The following is a 20,974-nucleotide window of genomic DNA, read 5'->3' as shown; positions in this document are numbered from 1 at the left end:
CCAACAATAACCAGGCAAAGGGCAAAGCTCATATGTATTGTGGTCAGATAATGATTCCAGGGCCCTCTGAAATATGAGAACGTTACATACAGTAATCCGTTCTTTTATCATATAATAGAATAATTACAGCAAATTAATATCTCGTATGACTAATCCTTCAGTGGTACATTGTATATCACCTGTCTATATTCATCCATCAGTATGCAATAGTCTACTTTGCCACCCGAGTCGCCTTTTATCTGGGACATAAAAGGTTCTGGAAGGTGTGAAAGAAAGCATGAAACACACGGTCCTGTAGCATTTTTATGTGGTACAGCAATAACTAATCATTGAGTGTTAGGACTTACTATGTTACAAATGCAGACCGTTTCTTAGCCATAAGATGACACAGAACAATAACACTGAAAAGCAATCTCCACTGCAATCTTTTTAGAGACCAGACCAGAAGATTGCTTTCAAGCTGTGGAATGTGGAGTTTCATCTATAGCACGTTTATTGCTTTGAAAACAGCATTACCGGTTATGATTCTCTCTCACACACACGCACACATGCAAACACACAGCACTGGCTTATAAACACAATATAGATACAGTCAGGAACATATAATAAAATGGGGGCATGGCTTAGTGGGAAAAACAAATACTGTAGTCACTATAGTTACACACGAAGAAAAGACAAAAACACTTATTGTTTGTTTTTAAATGTCATAATAAAGTAAATAAAGACACTAATAAAAATATTAGAATTTTTTTTATATTTTACATTTATATTATACATAATACAAATATATAAATAATAAAATTAATAAAAGGTCTAATCAATGGAAGAATTCTCTGACAAGAAAAGCATGTAGAAACAGTTTTTTTGTACCAGTTTTTGTGTATTGTGTATAGTGTTATTGTCTCAGAGGAAGAGGACAACTGGGGGTAAGGTTAATACAAAGTCTTTATTTAAAGGATGTAAGTGTAGCAGCGGTGCAAGCAGGTGAGTGTCCAGTTCATAGAATTCTTAGGTGACTTAGCTGAGATGATAACTGTCCTATGGTCATTGCAGGTGCAGGGTAGCAGAGTGGAAGAGAGGGAGTCAAGAATGTAGCAGAAGACAGGTAAGTATCCAATGTGGTAGTCAGGTAAGTCTTAACAATGACAAGACCAGACAATCCATGTATGTGCTCTGCTAGTTTAAATAGATCTGTAGATGAGTGTAATGGCAGACAGGTATGTTGATTGTGAAGGGTGTGCAGGTAATGACCAGAGAGGATTATGGGAAATGTAGTGTGTAATGTTGACAGGCTTGGTGACTGAAGATGGGGATCATGATTAGGGTGATCATGGGAGGGTTTTTGAAAGGATGGTTTAGGGTGACCATACGAGCCATTTCCTAAAACATCCAAAGTAGTTTGACCAATAACTTGCAGGTATTGTACATAACCTACCAGTCGTGGAGTGTGAGAAGGTGAGATCTACAGAGAACAATCAAAGCAAGGCAAATACACGTACATGTGAGGTGTGTTTGTTTGTTCGTTCAACTTGAAGCGTCGCTGCGCACCGATCATTGTATGACACCAAAGTACCAAGAGAGTGATTCGAATGCATAAGGAGCAGTCTGCTCTGCTCTCAAGCTCTTATGAATGTTATACAATGATCAATCTGCACAGTGCAAAGAGCCAAAATCTGGATATTTTAGGCAATATAGAAATCCTGGCAAGGACACGTCCTGGGAAAATGGCTTGTATGGTCACCCTAATCATGATAGTTATATTATCAACATAATTTTATCTGTTTAATTGCTGATTATGATCATAGATATTGTTATTCACTACCAGTACTAGGTTTGGGGTTGGAATTTTAATGTTTATAAAAAAGTCTCCTATTCTCACCAAGGTAGCATTTATTTGATTAAATACAGTAAAAATTATATTCTGACATATTACAATTTAATAGCTGTGTTCTGTTTGAATATATTTTAAAATGTTCTTTTTCTATTCTTTTGACTTGTTTTATTTTTATTTCTTTAAAAAATTTGACCCTCTTACACTAGCGTTCTCTATTCTTTTTCCATTCTATCTGCCTGTTTTCTTTTCTTTTTTTTTTTTTTAAAGCACTTGCATATTATAGCTCTTCTGTTGGTTTTGATTTCTTCTATTGTCCTCAGTTGTAAGTTGTTTTGGATAAAAACACTTGCTAAATGACAAAATGTAAATATTTATGTGATGCAAAACTAAATTGTCAGCATTATTACTCCAGTCTTCAGTGTCACATTATCCTTCAGAAATCATTTTAATATACTGATTTAATATGAACATTTCTTATTATGATCATTGTTGAAAAAGTTGTGCTGCCTGCTTAGTCATCCTCTCTTGTTGACTCTGCAGTATCATCGCAGGATCAAATTAACATGCAAACTAGATGCACTTAGTGCATTTCAATAATAATACCCAATCTAAGTAATTACACACAGGCACTTTGCCAGTGAAGATAACTGGAATCCTTGATCAGAAACAGATAATCTACTGACCCAGAATCAAGCCAAAACACAAATCATTGTACAGCTTTACTGTTTGTGTTTGTGTTGGTTTCCATGACTGCTCACATTGGAAAGTGGGTTATATGAATATAGATAGCTTACGGCTTATCTTTGATGAGTTTGAGTTTGGTGAAAATATAGCATAATGAGAGATTTACAAGTAATTTTACTGGTCATTTTTGACTGGGAGCACCAGATTATGTAAAGTATTTTAAGCAAAGTACAGGGTTAAACCAAGAAAAAAATAAAAACATTTTCATAATTAGTAATGATGATAAAGTTATGTTGCTGCAACAATGACAATGATAAAAACACTCTAAAACAGACGTGTTTAGGTGTTTTCTGTCTTGAAAGATCACACGAAAAAAAGACATTCCGTTTTATTTCTCTAAATTATCCCAAAGTCATTCCTCTCAGTTAAGGAGCCTCAGCTGACCATCTGAGCTCAACACTAATGGAATCAATGGTCAATGGAAAAAGGACAGAGACAAATTGGACTCGGTAATGGGCTAAAAGTGATGTTTTGATCCTTGACGTTGGTTATTGTGGCACTAATGTAGTTATCCTTCATTATGTTATCCCACCTCTGCGCTAAAATGGTACTTTTGTTTTTAAATGCCAACAACAGTAGAAAAACAAAGCTGTAGTGTTCAGCTCGAGCTGCCTCGGAGCTAAAAGACAGCCACAAAACCTCATTTATGATTTTTACTTACTTTAACAGGTGAAAATGTATTTTAAAAGACGACATACATGCGTAACACTTGTTTGTGATGTCTTTGTGTGCATGGTTTGTTTCAGATGGATGAGTAAACTTTGGTCTTGGAAATCTGGTCTCGAGAGGACACAGAGGTATTGTAGCACTAAACTGACTCATAAAGTTTGGGCTTTGCTCCAAAGATAACACCCTCTCCAAATCATTATCTACTAGCACTTCTATTTCAATCCACATAAACACTAAAACCATCATGTGCTCATAGATATATTGCATGCTTGCCCATATCTAAAAGGTCTTCAGTCATGGCTACACTTATGATCTCTATAGCAATATTGAGAAATGTCACAACACATTTTATTCTCAAAATTAAACCCTTGAATACTGTAGAAGTATGTAGGTTTACAAATAACGAGTGATTCATATGCTGTTAATTTTACATTGACATACAGAACAAATAGTGTAGTGTGATTCTTAAGCAAATGACTTGTGTGAACTTTTTTTTTTGTAAACAAATAACACTGGAATCAGTCTCAAAGTGTTTACATTGTGAATCAGTCTAATAAGTCACTTTAACTGAATCTTTAAAATGTCTAACTCAAAATGTACCATGTGTTCTGTTATTTCCTGTATGGTTTTGACAAATCTCACACAATGAAAGCAGTATGTACAGTTAGGAATCAGGAATTAAAGAAGAAAAAAAAAACTATAGCAGAATGATATGATGTTAATTTACATTAAAATACAGAGCAAACAGTGTAGTCTGATTCACAAACAAATGGTTCTGTTTGATGAATCATATTACTGAAACACCAGAATCAAACTTACAGTGTGAATCAGTCTAATGACTCACTTAAACTGAATCTTTAAAAATTCTAAATCAAAATGAACCTATAACCAGATTTGAGTTATTGCATGCTATCAAAATAAAGAGCAAAAGCAATTACTTTGACAAATCTGACACAAGCAGTATGTAGGCTTAGGAATCAAGAATTAAAGAAGTCTGATTCACAAACAATTGACTCTCATGAACAGATTCTTTTTGATGAATCATTTCAATGAAACATTGGAATCAGTCTCAAACTCAGTGTTTACAGTGTGAATCAGTCTAATGACTCACTTACTAACTGAATCTTTAATATGTTTAAGTCAAAATAAACAAAATTATTGCATGCCTTCAAATTAAGAGTTAAAAGAAATGCTTTCGACAAATCTGACACAATACTGTATATCCCATTTTGTTCCCACAGTTTAACAAGAAAACTCCCACTGCAGATAAAAACAAAAAACAAAAAACAAATTAGTCACTGAACAGAATACATGCAAATTCTTGAGGAAGGAAGTCATTATTTAAGCTATTCCTTATCAGGCCATGCAATTCATCCATTCAGCTTGAGCATGCGAAGTCCTGTAACAGCACAAACTCAAGCACTAAAGCTGCTAGGAATAAATTGAGTATGTGTCCACTCACATGCACTTTATGGCCAAAAGCTTTTACATGGTCCACTTTGCTTGCTGAATCAGTGATGTATTGATTCAGGGATTTAAATCGCCCATCAAGTGCAATTAAAAAAGTGCTTTTTCTGCTGGTAAAGGCGAACCGGGAGCACACATTTTTAATCATGACACTGTTTATCTCTTTTTGACCACTTATGCAGCAACCAAGCTTTCTGCTATGCAATAAACAACAGAAAAGTCTTTCATTAAAACAGACAAGGCTGCAAAATCTACTGTGTGCTTTGAGTGGTCTAGCCAAATATTGGTTATGATGTGATATTCACATATGCTCAATATATATATTAATGTCTTCTCAAATAGTAAACAGACTCATTAGTATTATTTAGGTTCAGACACTGCTTACACTTAATAGGACATCAAAACTCCCTGTTTACTTTCTGAATGCATTTCTGTCTTACTGTGAATTATTAATCTGTGCATGTTATTCCAAATGGATTTTTTTTTTTTTTTAATGTGCTACGAATTGGCTTTCTTTTTCTTTTCCAATGGCTCATACTTCATTTTGGTAATTCCTATACTTTGGTGCAATGCAACCAATTCTAGAGCTATAAAATCAGGTTTAACTTGGAAATACCTAAAAATACAGAGTTAAAATAGGTTGTCTGTATGATTTTATGTTCACATATGTCATGTATTCTGAGCTCTCTATTGGCATCTGTTGTTGCAATGTAAAATTGCAATGTTACTTGCATGACTAACTTTACACTGACTGAAATTTATTAAGTTTATGAAGAAATGTAGGAACAACTAAAACTACATGCATGCTGAAATCAGATATCTTTTATAAAAATCTAATGTATTTTTAGTAATAGCTGTTGACCATTTGTTGGAAATATTCTGGCTGGCATCACAGGGTGTGAAGGACATGCATAACTCCATCACAAATGGCACATTAAGTTGGAATGCACACTGAAAATTCCTAGCCAAGATATTTTAGCCTCTGAACCTTTAATCTTAGTGTAGTAAATTAAAACAATGGCGGGAAACCAATGGATCAGTAACTATGTGTACTGATGAAACGTTGATTATATTGCTTTGATCTCACCGCTTACAACTCTTTTGACAACTATAAAAAAGAAAAGTCCATAAAAACAAGCTGTGCCTTGACAAAGCCTTACCTGAAAGTTAAAAATAGTTGGAAAGCTTGAAATTTCAAAGCTATAACTTGAATAAAAATCAATACAGTGACAGATAAATAGACAGACAGATAGGCTAGATAATCCAATAGATAGATAAATAGATAGATAGATAGATAGATAGATAGATAGATAGATAGATAGATAGATAGATAGATGATAGATAGATAGATAGATAGATAGATAGATAATCAATACAGCGATAGATAGATAGATAGATAGATAGATAGATAAATAGACAATCCATATAGCGATAGATAGATAGATAGATTGATAGATAGATAGATATAAATAATTTGACTTTTAAATTAACATTTAAAAACAAAACAAATTATTTCTGTACTTTTTTGCCTTTTCATTCTCGTTGTTATTATTGAACTTTGTGTGTAAATGCGTATGTCAGTGCTTAAAGCCACTAGAATCTATAACTAAGTAGGTAGACAGCAGATAGTGTGACTCAGGTGTAAAACCCACATGACTTGAAAACCCCTCTTGTACCTGCGCAGTTGTTTGCGCAATGCAACGCGTCGCACATTAAAGAGTAGCGGTCTGTTTTACATTGAACGCCAGTTGCGTTTCCTGCAGCTCTGGGAGTATGCGCGCGCGACAGTGGCGTTACACATCCCAGTTTTCAAACTTTTCCCCTCACGCTCCAGTCCTTCCCACTACTTTAGTGCGTCATTCTGAATGGGAGTTCTGTGGGCAAAGCGAACATCGCGCGCGGAGACGCCGATGCTAATGGAATAACGCCTGTTGGATCTCTTTTGGGCTGAAATGCCCGTGAGTGTTTGATCAGAGCTCATACCTGCCGCGCTGACCTTCAGGAGGAATAATCACGAGAACGCTCGCGTTGAATGGGTCGGAAGCACGCTCACCTGAACCTGTCTGGATGGGATGCACCGTGAGCTTCATCTGCTGTGAAGACGATTTTCTGCAGATGCCTTTGGATCAGCATGTGGAGAAAAAGAAAGAGGAAAGGGGGCTCTTATCTAAGGTAGGACGCACATGGGTTCATGCAGGAATATCTCCATCGAAGGTTCTTGAAGTTGTGCTGTGAACTTGACAGTGAAGCTATTATAGTATTTTGACGTTAGCTTTTCCCCCCTTCTCTCAGTAAAATGAATCACTGGCGCAGATGTTAGCCTATATATTATTTGTTACATACATACATACATACATACATACAATTATTTATTTATTTATTTATTTAATTTTATTTTTCCGTAAATGATACATGCACTACAAGTCAAACATTTGGACACACCTACTTTTTATGTAGTGACCAAACAAATCTAAACTGTCTTGGCAAAGCCTTGCTAACTTCATAAGGTGCCATCTTTTTTTTTTTTTTTTTAATAATAATTGAGGTTTTCAAGGGCAGGTATTAAGCAGAACTTTGGGGAAAATGCCACCAAAAGTAATAAAAAAAAGTCCCAGATATTTAAAAAGTGGGAGCTTAATAAATAAATCCATAGGCAATTAATTTTGTATGCAGTTTTACTTAAAGCAACTTGTATATTTGACTTTTTTTTGTTTGTTTGTTTGAATAACACCCAATATTATTTAATTAACATTCTTTATTTCTTATGAAATCAATGACATTATACTCTCAATTATACTGACACTGGTGACCACCATGTATGCTGGCTTTAGTTGCTGCTTTTCCTTCAATATCTGGTCAAACTTACCCATCTTACATTTTGGAAAGGCGCAATTTAAAACTCATTTAAAGCATTTAAGCATATGCCTTTGAAGATCAAAAGACAGTCAAGTGTGTCTAAACTTTTGGTTGGTAGTGTGTTTAATGTGTTGACAGATGTTAGATTGTATCAACAGCCCCACCTATACAGTTATGTATGAAAAACAAACCCAGAATCTTCTGTTCAGACCTCACAGGGTAAATAAACACAGTCTCCTACACGACCAGACAGTGCGAAATCAGGGCAAACCCAAGACTAAGCGTAAACAATACTGTTCTGTTCACATTTGGATCAATGAATGAGTTGCATCATTGCACAGTTTAATTATGGATGGAATCCAGATTGGAAATTTGTGTGTTCTTGCCTATTTCTAAATTCTATCTTTTGTTAAAAAAGGGCTTTTGGTTTTATGATATTATTTATTTTACATTATGAATACATCATCTTCATGATTCAGATGATTTTTAAAAAGTATGTTTAAGTGCTCCAAAGCTATCGGTTCACATGATGTTTGCATAACCAAATTCTGATTGATAGTATATTTTATTTTAAATTTCATAATTGAATTTTCTTTTTTTGTTGGTAATTGATACATGCACTACCAATTCTTTAAAGCTATTTTTCATGCTTATTTTATAGAAATGTATTAATAAAACACCTAATATTGTTATTGACTTAATTAATGACACTTAATTTTGATAAAAACATATAAATATGTGTCCTTAATAAATGAATTTCTGACACTGGTGATTACTATGTATGCTGGCTACTTTTTGAAACAAACTGACCACATTTACATGCAAAATATGTTTGCATGCTCAAAAACTATTGGTCCATGTGTTGACATAATCATAAGAAGCCAAATTCTGATTAATAATGGAATTTTCTTGTACATGCAAACACAGTCAGCTTTGCTGAATTGCATGCTGTATTTCAGGGAAAAGTTCCCTGTGTGCACTCCTCAAAGACGTCTTACATGGGACTCCTCTGATGGGGTGGTCTGCTCTGGGTGGTGGGGTCAGATTTGGAAGGTCAGTCGGGGCGTTACTTGGGGCAGAAGTGCTGGGGCAACAAGCCCCACATTGTTGCTTTACTCTCAGTCATGGGACCAGCGTTCGTGGAGGAATGTTGTGCCTGTATCCTGATAGTCATCTTTCATTTTGGTTACACTCTCACATGGGGTTCACAAATCATATTTTGCATGTTTTTGCAAAGTTGGCTTATTGCTTTTTATGATATGGTGGCAACAAAAATATGATAAGACACAAAGTATGTAATAATGACAAACCTGCATTTGGATCAACTAAAAATAGGCTACTGCAATTGGTAATCCACAAAATATGTTTTCCCTTCCATTTATTTTTCACTTTAGATCGAGGCACTTTTAACAGGTCAAACTAATTTTACTGCAGCTCAACCCAAAACTTACTTTACCTAATTGAAAAACAAATTGATAGAGGAACAACTTTTACTCAGAAATTGCTAATTTCACAAATAATTACAAAGAAATGGCAAGCAGTGTTGGGGAAAGTTACTTTTAAGAGGTAATGCATTACAATATTGCGTTACTCTCTAAAAAAATAACTAGCCACTTTTTGTGGAAAGCAATGTGTTACTTTACTTCTGCATTGCTTTTGCATTGCGTTTTAAATCTGAGCTGGGCTTGCTTGTTTGTTTCTAATATGAAAAGTTCAGTTTGTGTGTAAATGCATGTTCACATTTAGTCTAGAACTATACACATTTGTATATGTAAATATACGTTTCTAATGTAATAGAGCGCTATCAAAACTAGTGTTCTATTACATTAGAAACATGTTCATCTCTTTGCAGAATGTTATTTTCTAGACATTATGCAGCTGTTTTGTTTCTGTGGAAACAAACATATCTTTACATAGCTTCTTGTACTGCTTGTAGGATGTTTATTTACTGACACAAGGGTGAGTAGGTACTAATAGAATTTTAATGTATTTTTGGGTGAACTATTCATTAACATCGATGTTGCATTACTTTGATGTGAAGATGAACCTGTGGCATTCAGTTCATGAGAGGAATGTGGATTCATTTAAGATTAATTTATTTTTTAGTGAGACTAGAGATCTATGATACTGCAGATTTAAATGCCTATAAAGCATGCAATAATATTCAAAACATTTAATTATCCCTGAGCATGTCATAATAATTGTATCTATTAACATTGAGATAAGCTAAGATCGAACTTCCCTGGGGGGAAATCAGTGGATTGTAGAAACATGTACGTTAAAACACTGAACAATGTGCAATAAGTTGCATGAGGAAAAACAAACAAACAAAAAATATCTGCCTTAAATGTGTAATGGACTGCAAGAGCCTATGCTAAATAAGAAGATATAAAAATATGCACACACAAATATTAGTAATAGTAAATATCTGAATACTGTGCTTCAAAGTAAGCATTATTACTTCAACCATGAACCTGATAGTATCATGTTGTGTCAAGATGCTTGTATCAAAATGGTAAGTGCATTTTGCATTGGAAAAAACAGGATTTTCTTTAAGCTTAGCATATATAGGGTTACATCACAGTGAAACAAACTGGTATTGGTCATAATTAAGGTTTCATTGTCAATGATGGTTGCACAAGGTGTTTGTTGTTGTTGTTGCATTTTTCAACCCATGAGAAAACAACTGTTTTACAAGTGATTTGTATGAATTTGGAGTATGTGAATCATACAAAAATGAAGCAGATCATATGAATGAGATTGTACAAATTCATATAAATTACCCACCAGTTTACCAAAACGTCAAATAGTTATGAATTGCTATGTGATTGTGTTGGCTCTTCTTGTACTGTTGATGAAGCATAGTGATCATGCTTGCTGGAAAATATAGGTTTACTGGGCAATAGGCTCTTGCCATACAGAATTATGGGAAATAATTTCTCATCAGGTGTTGTGTGGAAGCACAAGATTAATAAAGTTGATGCACAAATTAGCACACCTACTGTACATAATTTTTATAAGCTGATATGAAGGACAATTAAGACTCCAAGAAACTGAGATTTGTTTGACTGGTTGATATAAATCACAGCACACTGCGGTCTCTCATCTGTTCCTAACTATCCAGCGGTGCCCAAATCTTCCAAGCACACTCTTAAGCTTCCTTTCATCCCTCCAGTGGGAATAAATCACACAGACAGTTGTGTGGTGGGATTAGAGAGGGGTGGGGAAGGGAGGTAGAGATTCCAGGGATTTGCAGGGGAGTGACAGACTACAGTTACCTGGGCCAGGTAGCTCTATGGGGGAAACTGTGGGTGCTTGTTTTTCGGAGCACTTGTAAGAGCACAGCATGGGCACTTAACCTACTTTAGACGGTGTAATAGGGCACCGCTCCCTTAATGAGATGCTGCAAGGCATGCCCAAAACTTCCTCTTTCAAACTTGTCAGGGCAAAAATGTAGGTTTTTATGTGTTGTGGTCGTGATTTGATTTAGTTTTATAAATCCTGGGGCTGTTTTGGGGTTATGGAAAGATGCTTACTCTTGACTAATCAACATACTGTCTGTCTGTTTGCATCAGCGGGAAAGAAATGCCAAACACACTTCTGGGAAATATTTTATGCCAGTTTGTGCATCTACACATCTTTGATGTCTTAATGTGTTTCCTATCTGCAAGAGATTACACCCGCAGTCGTGTGCATGTTTTTTGCTTTTCTGTGTCAAAGAGGCATTGAACAAAATTGCAGAAATGTGAGTTTTCAGACAAGTTTCCAACACTGTCAGCAGTAGAGATTTTTGTAGGCCAACATGGATGTTCATGAGCTTGGTTCCTTCAGCAAAAGCAAATTGTGTTTTCCTTTGGCTTTTGGATTATTGCAGAAAAGTGTTTTTGGCAGCAAGTGGAAAAAACAAAAAAGAAGCAGGACACATCCATTTTTTTCCAACCAAAATTAAACCATCATATTTCATAATTTTAAGTAAAGTGAAAACAGAATTTTGAAAAAAATTGAAAAAGTTTTCAGTAGGGCTGTGCGATATGGACAAAAAAAACCTATCACGATTTTTTGATCAGTTTTGCGATTTCGATTTTTATCACGATTTTTACACACACAGACATGCTTTACAGTCATAAATGCATTCAGTATAAATTTGAAACATATTTCCAAAAGAAAACCAATGAGAGCTTTATCAAAAAATTGTAACATGCCTCTAGAACAGACATAAGTCAAAATAATCACTAAGTAAAGATGTCAAACAAAATGTCTAGACATTTTTTTTTGCCATGCATTGGTCATAGAGCTCATTGTAGCGGTGCCTCAGGTGTTGAAATAGATTTGTTATACATTATACAGGTTCACACGTACTCCGTCTGCAGTGCGTATACAGTATGTGTATGCGGTGCAGAAGCAGCAGCGAGAGCGAGTTATTGTAATGCAAAAGCACATTAAAATAATGCGCGAGCGCGAATCTTTCCGCTCGCACGCAGATTTCCTTTGTTTTGTCAAAAAACCAGACACGCATGCTCCGATACACGCTGCTCTCGTCCGGAGAAAGTGCGCGCACTTAAAACATGTCTCCTCTCTCACTCACTCACAACTCTCTCTGTGCTTTTGATTTCTAACCTTTTCTGTTCATCTTTTACCGCGTGCATTGTGAACGTTCTGATCCATTAACATGGGCTCTGAAAAAATACACATCACAGACAGTGTGTGTGAACCTGGAGTTAGGCATATGCCCAGTCTGTTCTGTTCTCGTGCTCTACTTAGGTGCGCTGCATTCTGACTGGATCGGATAGCATACTGCGGGAGGTCGGGACCGTGGAAAATCATGTTATAAAGCGATTTAGAAATCGCGCAAGCTCAAATCGTGATTTTATTACGATTTCGATTAATCGCACAGCCCTAGTTTTCAGTCAGAAATTACTAGTAAATTTTATCAACTACAAAGAAACAGCAATTAATGCATTGAATTAAATACAAAATTTTGAAGTAGAAAGACTGAAATGGTATTTTTGTGTAACCTTTTTTTTTTTTTTTATAAATTTTTGTAAATTTTCAAAAAAAATTTAACAGTATATGGTATTTATCATTACTTTTTTATATTTAATTTTAAATAGAATGTATGGTTTAATTTGTTTCGGTGGAAAAAATATATTTCTCTAATTTTTTTTTTTTTTGTCCAAAAAGTACTATTAAAAAAAGAAGTCTATAATACTTTATTCTGAGTCATCTTAAAGGGAAAGATTGCCCAAAAATAAAATAAAAAATGTCATTATTTACTCACTTTCATACTGTTTCAAACCTGTATGATTTTATTTCTTCTGTTGAACACAAAAGAGGATATTATGAAGGGTGTTGGTAACAAAACAGTTGCTGGTAGCCATGGCAAGGTTTTTGGTCTGTCTCTGTATGAAAAAGATAGCAGGTAAGAATTCATCAGGTTTAGAATGACATGAGGGTGAGTAAATAATGACATGATTTTCATTTTTATTTATTATGCCTCATTTTGAATCTGGCATATGCTTTCAGATGACTGTTGGCAAGTGTTTTCTGTTTTTATACCCTATTCCCATCCAACTGGGATATTCTGGATGATCTGTCAGCACCCAGCTGAAACACATTCCCTCCTGTCAGAGATTGAGCTCAATGTTTTGGCCTTATCTCAGCGCTCGCTCGCAGTATTCCTGTTCGACTGCGGCATGAAACTTCAAAAGGGCTGAGCTTCTCTCCCCAACAACGCCATTCAGCCATTCCACACACGGCTGCGCTGCCTTTTGTGCTATCGCAGAGTGATTGTGCGGGACACAAAAGGATCCTGAGTGAAAAACATGACCAGTCAGGTGTAGGAACATGTGCCGGTTAAAAAGTCATCTCCAGTCACGACTCGCTGCTCTTTTTCCTGGCTCCCATCTCTAACTTTTGTGGTCAAGGTCATGTTTGTTCCTCGAGATGAATGCCTTCTCTTATTTTTAGACCTTTAGCCTCTAGCTACAGGTAGATTTAGCTGATCAAAGGCTACCTGTCAGAGCATTCCCTTGCTGTATGGTTTTTGCCGGCTGAGACAAATCTAGGGGATTGTTAAAAATTTGTTGTCGTTGGTGAAAGTGGGCAGGCTCTTAGTGTAACGGATGATTAGTTGCCTTTGTGATTGATGGAGTTCTGGGCCTCCTTCAGAAGTTTTGGGTCACAGTCCTGCTCTTACACTAATTAAAACCAGTTAATGATGATGGTGTGTTTGCGAGAAGGATAGAGAGTTGTTCAGTTAAAAATGAAAGTCAGTAAAAATACGGCCCAATGTACCATGTTTTGAAGGAATTTTTCGTATTGATTTTTACAGGTGTTTTGTGTCTATTTTGAATTATGCAGTTTATTGTTAAGTGTTTTAGGAGTACTGAAGAAAATGTCTGTAAATTTAACAGAAAATGTACTGGTAATTTTCTGCGCCATGACATTATCCATTTTCCGTGCCTTTTTTTTTATAGTGTAGATTTTCTGTGCAATATAAATATTTTAGTGCAAAATAAATAAATCGCAATCAATCGCATCCAAAATAAGTTTTTGTGTACATTATACATGTATGTGTATTGTGTATATTTATTATGTATATATAAATACACACACACATACAGTATATATATTGAAAATATTTACATGTTTATACATTTAGATATTCATATATATATATATAACAACATATGTTTCTTAAATATACTGTATGCATTCATGTGTTTGTATTTATATATACATAATAAATATACACAGTATACACACACATTACGTAAACATACATTTTAAGGACATTAGATAATTTAAAATCTACATTAAAATGCATGTATTTTTTTTTAAATGCAGTTTAGTCTTTCAACAAAAGCAAAATGAACATTGAATGAATTTTGCCAAATAATGCACATTTTCCCTACACAGTTTTTTTATTTGCATATTTTCCAAGTTTTTTACAAATATCATGCATTTTTTAATTCTGAATATCATAAAGTTTTGTCTTATGCAATTTAATGTGTGTCTTACTGCTGATATCTAGAAAAATGTAAATATTTATTTAAGGTAGTGTACATTAATTATTTAATGTTAAATTTTAATATTTAATTTTAAAATGTATGTTTTTATTTTTCTCAGTGGAGCGAAACAATTTTTAAAATTAATTTTTTTTTAATTTTTTTTTTATGTTTAAGTAATATGTAGGCCTACTAATATTTTAATTATTATAATTATTTGCAATATTTTAATTATGTAGTAATATTTTTACACTTTATATATATATATTTCAAAATGGATAAAAACAAAATATTGATATTTACTTAATTTTTTACATTTTTATGTCAGAACAGAATTTTACTGGTACAAAGTTTGGTTGATGTTGTATTTTCTACCTTGGTTTTTACCCAAGATTTCATTCCAGGGTAGGGCTGCACGATTAACAAAAATCATAATTGTTGATTATTCCCTTGAAACTGTAATTGTGATTATTAAATACAGTTATCACAATTTACATTGAATGATGTTTGTACCATTGTTTGATGCAACTGCATGCCGTATTTTGATATGAAAATAAACAAGCTGAAAACACTCTAACTGAAAAACTTTTAGTGCTTTTCTATAGTATTAAGCCTCAAATGTCAAATATACATCAGATTGGTTTCTTCTTTAAATTATAAAAAAGTACAGATATGAATGGTATTATAGTGTTATACTAAAACTAAAATTAAAACATTGGAAAACCCCTTAAGATAACCTGTAGAAAGAAAACAACAAAAACAAACGCATCTTAATCATGCAGAATTACATAAGTGGACTTTGAACGATTACGTAATTGTGGCATCCATAATTATAATCGCAGTTAGATATTCGATTAATTGTGCAGCCCTATTGCGGGGTCATATCATTATTGAGTATTTAATTGTACATGCTTATTTCCCCTATTTTAGATGACCTTTGACATCATTAATGTTTTTATCATGGGTGAAGCTTGAAGCTTTTGTATTGCCTAAAGTGCTACAACTTTTTGACATGTTTGGATTGACATGTTTTTGAGGATTCAGGGGTGGTAGATTTTGTGAAGGAAGTGAGAGACTGAAAAAAAGGCCTCCCTTCAGCGTTTGGGAAGTGTTGTTCTGAAGAATGCATGTTGTGTAACACCTGGGTTTGAGTTGTCTTTGTGGACTAGCATGCCACGCTTGTTAACGCTGAGAGGAAATAGAAGTGCAGCACAATGCCAGGCTTAGCATGAGGGGAAAAAGAAGCATTTCTATTGTCCCATACATGCAGGGTTTACAGAGCAAATATAAACCTCAAGAAAATCAAGGTCATGCACTTGAACTGTAGAAATAAAAGTGCACTTACAGTCATTTAAGAAAATGAGAATCAGTCTCTGACAGTGTTATATGGATTACAATGAAAATACATATATCATTTTCAATGTAGATTGAACTGCATTTGCCTTTTTTTTTTTTTTTTTTTTTTTTTTTTTTTTTTTGAAATGCAGTTGGTGTGTTCATGTTTTGATTTTTACTAAGAATGTCTATTGGTGGTCATTTAATCTTTAAATGTTTTTGAGGGTAAAAAGTATTTTTTTATTATTATTATTATTATTTTTACAAATGTCAGTTGTCATCAGTTTAAAAAAAAGTGATAAAAATGGCAAAATACTAGTTAAAATTGCACATTTAATTTATATATATATATATAATTCAAATAATAAATTATAAAACATAATATTATAAAATAATATTTTATTATAATATTAAGAAATAATAAAAACAAATACTACATTTCTGACTTCAGATATATATAATTTATTATTATTAATTGTATTATTTTAACGCACATTTGACCTTTTTTTACCTCAAAAATATTCAAATATTAAATTATAAAAACTTTTTTTATATAATATTATTTACAAAATAATAAAAATTAATATCTTCACTGTGAACACACACTGCTCCGGGTGTGTGTTCACAGTGTGTTCACTTCTCACTGCTGTGTGTGTGCACTTGGATGGGTTAAATGCAGAGCACCAATTTCGAGTATGGGTCACCATACTTGACAAATGTCACGACTTTCACTTAATAAAAATACACCTACACCCCCGCCCCCCATATAGGCTATATAAAATTCAGAACCTGGTCATCACACAAGAGGTATACATTGTTAGTATGACTTGCATTTTATTATGTGTTTTTGGAAATATTAATAGATCCAGCCAGAGTAGAGCAACATGTCACTGACCTGTGTATGTTTTTCATGTTCATTATGATATTTTATATGTTGGCTCTCTCCCAGATACACTCATGTAAAATAATGACCTGAGGTGTACAATATCATATGATACACTTGAGTTACTGTGCCAAACTGTATTTGAATAATGAGAAAACATTTGTTGAAGATTAAAGCAGAACAGAACCGTGTGTTCAGTGTCAGGTGTGTTTTGGCTCAGTTTCGATGTCAGTTACTAATGAGAAGCACATAGTATGCACTGCCTTTCTGAAAGCCAGATTTGATTCTGGTCCTGTATCTGTTTGAATGAAGTCCATGTAAAATATTATTTGCTTGTCCGTTCACAAACTTTCCATTGTCACAGTGTTTTCTTGGCCTGTTGCAAAAAGGAGAGAGCAGATAGGACGCAAGCCAACAAACTGAGATATTTATTCCACCATTTGAACAATTGAAGCCTAGTGGGTTTAAATCAGTTTGTGTATTTTCTAGATTAAATCAGAATTAGGCATGGTGTTATTCTGTTCCTCTCCAAACTTTATTTTGCTTTTATTCATAACAAAATGCCTATATGAACTTTCTCAGGGTTATGAAGAAAAATAAAACAAGGTGTTTTGCTAGGCACAGGCTGTTCACAATGTATTGGTCACTTCAAGTTGAATGATGTGTAGTGTTTATAATAGTAAGTGGAAAAGTAGGTTTTTGTTTTAATGTTTCTTTGCTTAAGTGATAAGTGATAATAAGTGATATTTAATAGTTGTCACATGTCCTCGTCGCATTATATTTGAGTGGCAAATGAAGATAATTGAAAGACGTTAAATCAGGGGTTTTCGAACTGTTGGTCCATGGAATAATTTTTTTATTAATTATTTAATTCATTCATGCATTCAGTCATTCCTTCGATTTTTATTTTTTTAAAAAATTAATTTATTGATTGATTGTTTTATTTTTGATTTCATTTCCATGAAATTATGGTGTTGTATTGTTATATTGGTATTAGAGTATTTTTTAAAGGGGTCATATGATGCGATTTCAAATTTTCCTTTCTCTTTGGAGTGTTACAAGCTCTTGGTGAATAAAGAAGATCTGTAAAGTTGCAAAGACTAAAGTCTTAAACCCAAAGAGATATTCTTTATAAAAGTTAACACTTGTTCACGCCCCCCTGAAATGGCTCATTCTAATGACCCCCACATCTCTACGTCAGTATGTGGGAAGATTTACATAACACTGCACAGATGTTCACACAAAGAAAGAAGGTGTACCTTTTATTCTCGTTGTAGTATTGTTGTTGCCGCCGCCACCACCATGTCGTATAGACGCTGTGTGTTTCACTGTAAAAGCGAAACTACTTAGTTTGGCCTTCCAAAAGAGGACGATACCCGCTTCGTCATGCCTGGGGCTGATCCGTGCTGGTCGCTGAGGAAATACATCAACTTTGCACTGTGGATCGCCGGATCGGCTTTTACCGTGGATGAAGCAGAGTCCAGCCGGGGTCGTCACATGTGGTTGCTGCAAGACCAAGGTACGCTCCTTCGTAGAATCCACCTGCCGCACCGTTCTCAAGCCACCCGCCTCTGCTCACTCAAGGCCGGGGTGTGTGACGTTGTTCCGTTGAGAAAGCGAAACTACTTTGTTTGGCCTTCCAAAAGAAAACACGACGAGAAATCATGTTTATCACGTTTATAATGGGTTTTATGTTTATGTCTCGTCGCTCCGGCTGGACAAGGCTTCACAATATGTTAAAAGGCGTAACATTTCTGTCTCACGCTTGAGGCATTCGGCCAATCACAACGCGCTGGATAGCTGGCCAATCACAGCACACCTCGCTTTTCAGACCGATGAGCCTTGTGAAAAACAACCCATTTCAGAAGGCGGGACATAGAGGAGAACAATAATATACAATATGTGGAAAATGTGTTTTTTTTAACCTTAAACCACATAAACACATTTCATTACACCAAATACACAAAATAATGTTCTTTTTAGCAGCATCATATGACCCCTTTAAATATTGCTAATGTATTGTTTGCTTTATTAAAGCAAACAATACATTAGCAATATTTAAAAAAAAAAGCTCTAAAAAATACACTATATGCTATGACACAGTTTTTAGAACATAAGCCCAGTACTGTGTTTTTATAACAAGGTTTAGTCGGTCAAATGGTGATTCAGTAACTGTTCTAACTGATCTAACTCAATGAATGATTTTTTTTAATGAATCAGTAAAAGAACCAACTCATTAGAGTCATTTGTTTATGAATCAACCTATTTTTATTTTTTTGATTGTGTTATTGTTTTAGTTTGTTATATATTTTTTATTTTTTTTTTTTATATTTTTTTGTTTTTTTGTTTATGTAGATTTTATTAATTTTTATTTCAGTTTTTCAGTTTCAGTTTTTTTCAGGTTAAACTAACAAAAAGATTAATCAGCTGTTTGTACTCATTAATTTTTCTGTAATCTGATTCTTTAAGATTAAAAAAAAAAGTATTTTTTTATTTTTAATTGACATTTTTATAGGTTTAGTTAACCATTATAACCCTGGTTTTTGGTGACAACGCAATAGAGTAATGTTTTTTGTGTCATTGTACTGTACAAATAGAAATAGTAAGAGTCGTATGTTAGTATGCTATCTTGAACATAGTCCATAGTCTCTGAATCACTGCATTGAGCGAAGTGTCACTTCCTCTGCATGTGTGTTGGGACAACAGCGCAGGTCTGTTGGACACAGTGCCGCCTCGTTTGTGTTGTGACAGACCGCCAGCAGGGTTTCCCCTCCCGCCTCCACTCTGTAATTATCTGATAAGGTATGTGGTGCAGTGAAAGTTACCCACAATCCCTCCCAACATTCCAGTGTCCTGCTGGCCAGCAGAAAACAGTATGTTCTCTGTGCAGAGCCTCTGAGTGCCACTGACCTCTGCGCCCGCTCCCTCCATGCTTTAATGAAAGTATCAGTGCTTCAGGAACTATACCTGACCCCTGGCAGACCTCTCACAGCACATACATGGACAGCCCATCTTTGTCTGTGTGTACCTGCTTACCAGAGGTTATCTGTCCTTCCACATTCATATTTATTTAAAGTTAAGATTAAGGTTTTAGGGTCGAACTGCCTCTCTCTTTTCATTAATAATTTTTTTTTATGATGATGAATAATAATGTGCTTACTAATGATTTTTTTGAGGCTTATTATGTAAAAAAAAGATTTTTTAAAAAGTTGTAAATAAAGAAAATTCCTGTGTTTCTACTTCAGAATGTCAAGTGTTATTTGCCATGTCTTATTTGCTATGAAAATTGTCTCTACACCAACTTTTATTTTAGTGTAGGTTGCCTTTAGTGGTTGTCCGATATATCATCAAACCAATATATCGGGCGATATTTGACAATTAGCAGCATCAGCCGATAATTTTTTTTGTTTGGCTGATAAATGTCATAAGCAGGACATGACAGTTTATTAGTTTAGTGTCTTCATTCAACAGTTCTGTCTATTAATACAAATTCTAAAATAATTTTTTTTTTAAAAATTGTGTAGGTTGCCTTTAGCTGTTAACCGATATATTGTCAAGACCGATATATCGGGAGATATTTGACATTTTTAATTAGCATCATAAAATGGCATCGAAAATATTGGTTCGAGCATTATCAAAAAATCTATTTTTGTCGACCAGTAGTTGCCTTATCCTGCATTTAGAAAGGTTGATTATACTTGTTTTTTAGTACTCAAACATGTAGATTTTTTTTTATATTTTTAATATATATATATATATATATATATATATATATATATATATATATATATATATATATATATATATCTATATATATATATATATATATATATATATATATAAAAAACTTTTATTTTTTGTTATAATATTTGGTAGATCACTAGGTTTTGTAATTGCCCTTAAAGGGATACTCCACCCCAAAATGAAAATGCGGAGAGACACAGAGGAGACAAATTGTTGAATACAGATGTTATTTTTGAAGCTTTTACGGTTCTCATTTGTAAGTCGCTTTGGATAAAAGCGTCTGCTAAATGATTAAATGTAAATGTAAATTTGGAACGACATGGGGGTAAGTGATTAATGACAAAATTTTCATTTTGGGGTGGAGTATCCCTTTAACCTAACCTGCGGTACACTGCATTAGCTTATTGTCTGTTGTTTAATTTAATAATCTTAGCT

At 34.2% G+C, this 20,974-nt stretch overlaps 1 protein-coding gene across 7 annotated transcripts in view; it reads left to right on the top strand.

The window, feature by feature from the left end:
• Positions 1-6,444: 6,444 nt before the first annotated feature.
• Positions 6,445-20,974, top strand: part of LOC109094865 (tensin-1-like) — a 228,682-nt gene continuing 214,152 nt past the window's right edge. For 3 of the 7 annotated variants that reach the window (XM_042731813.1, XM_042731818.1, XM_042731808.1), the window contains exon 1: positions 6,447-6,886. In XM_042731813.1, the coding sequence (XP_042587747.1) occupies positions 6,782-6,886 (105 nt within the window). In that variant the 5' untranslated portion in view covers positions 6,447-6,781. Of the gene's footprint in view, positions 6,887-20,974 lie in introns of all 7 variants that reach the window. The other 4 variants (XM_042731811.1, XM_042731806.1, XM_042731812.1 and 1 more) reach the window with 2 other exon arrangements.

The sequence above is a fragment of the Cyprinus carpio genome, chromosome B9 (assembly GCF_018340385.1).
Source record: "Cyprinus carpio isolate SPL01 chromosome B9, ASM1834038v1, whole genome shotgun sequence".
Classification (NCBI taxonomy): Eukaryota; Metazoa; Chordata; class Actinopteri; order Cypriniformes; family Cyprinidae; genus Cyprinus; species Cyprinus carpio.
This window is presented reverse-complemented; position numbering and strand designations above follow the sequence as displayed.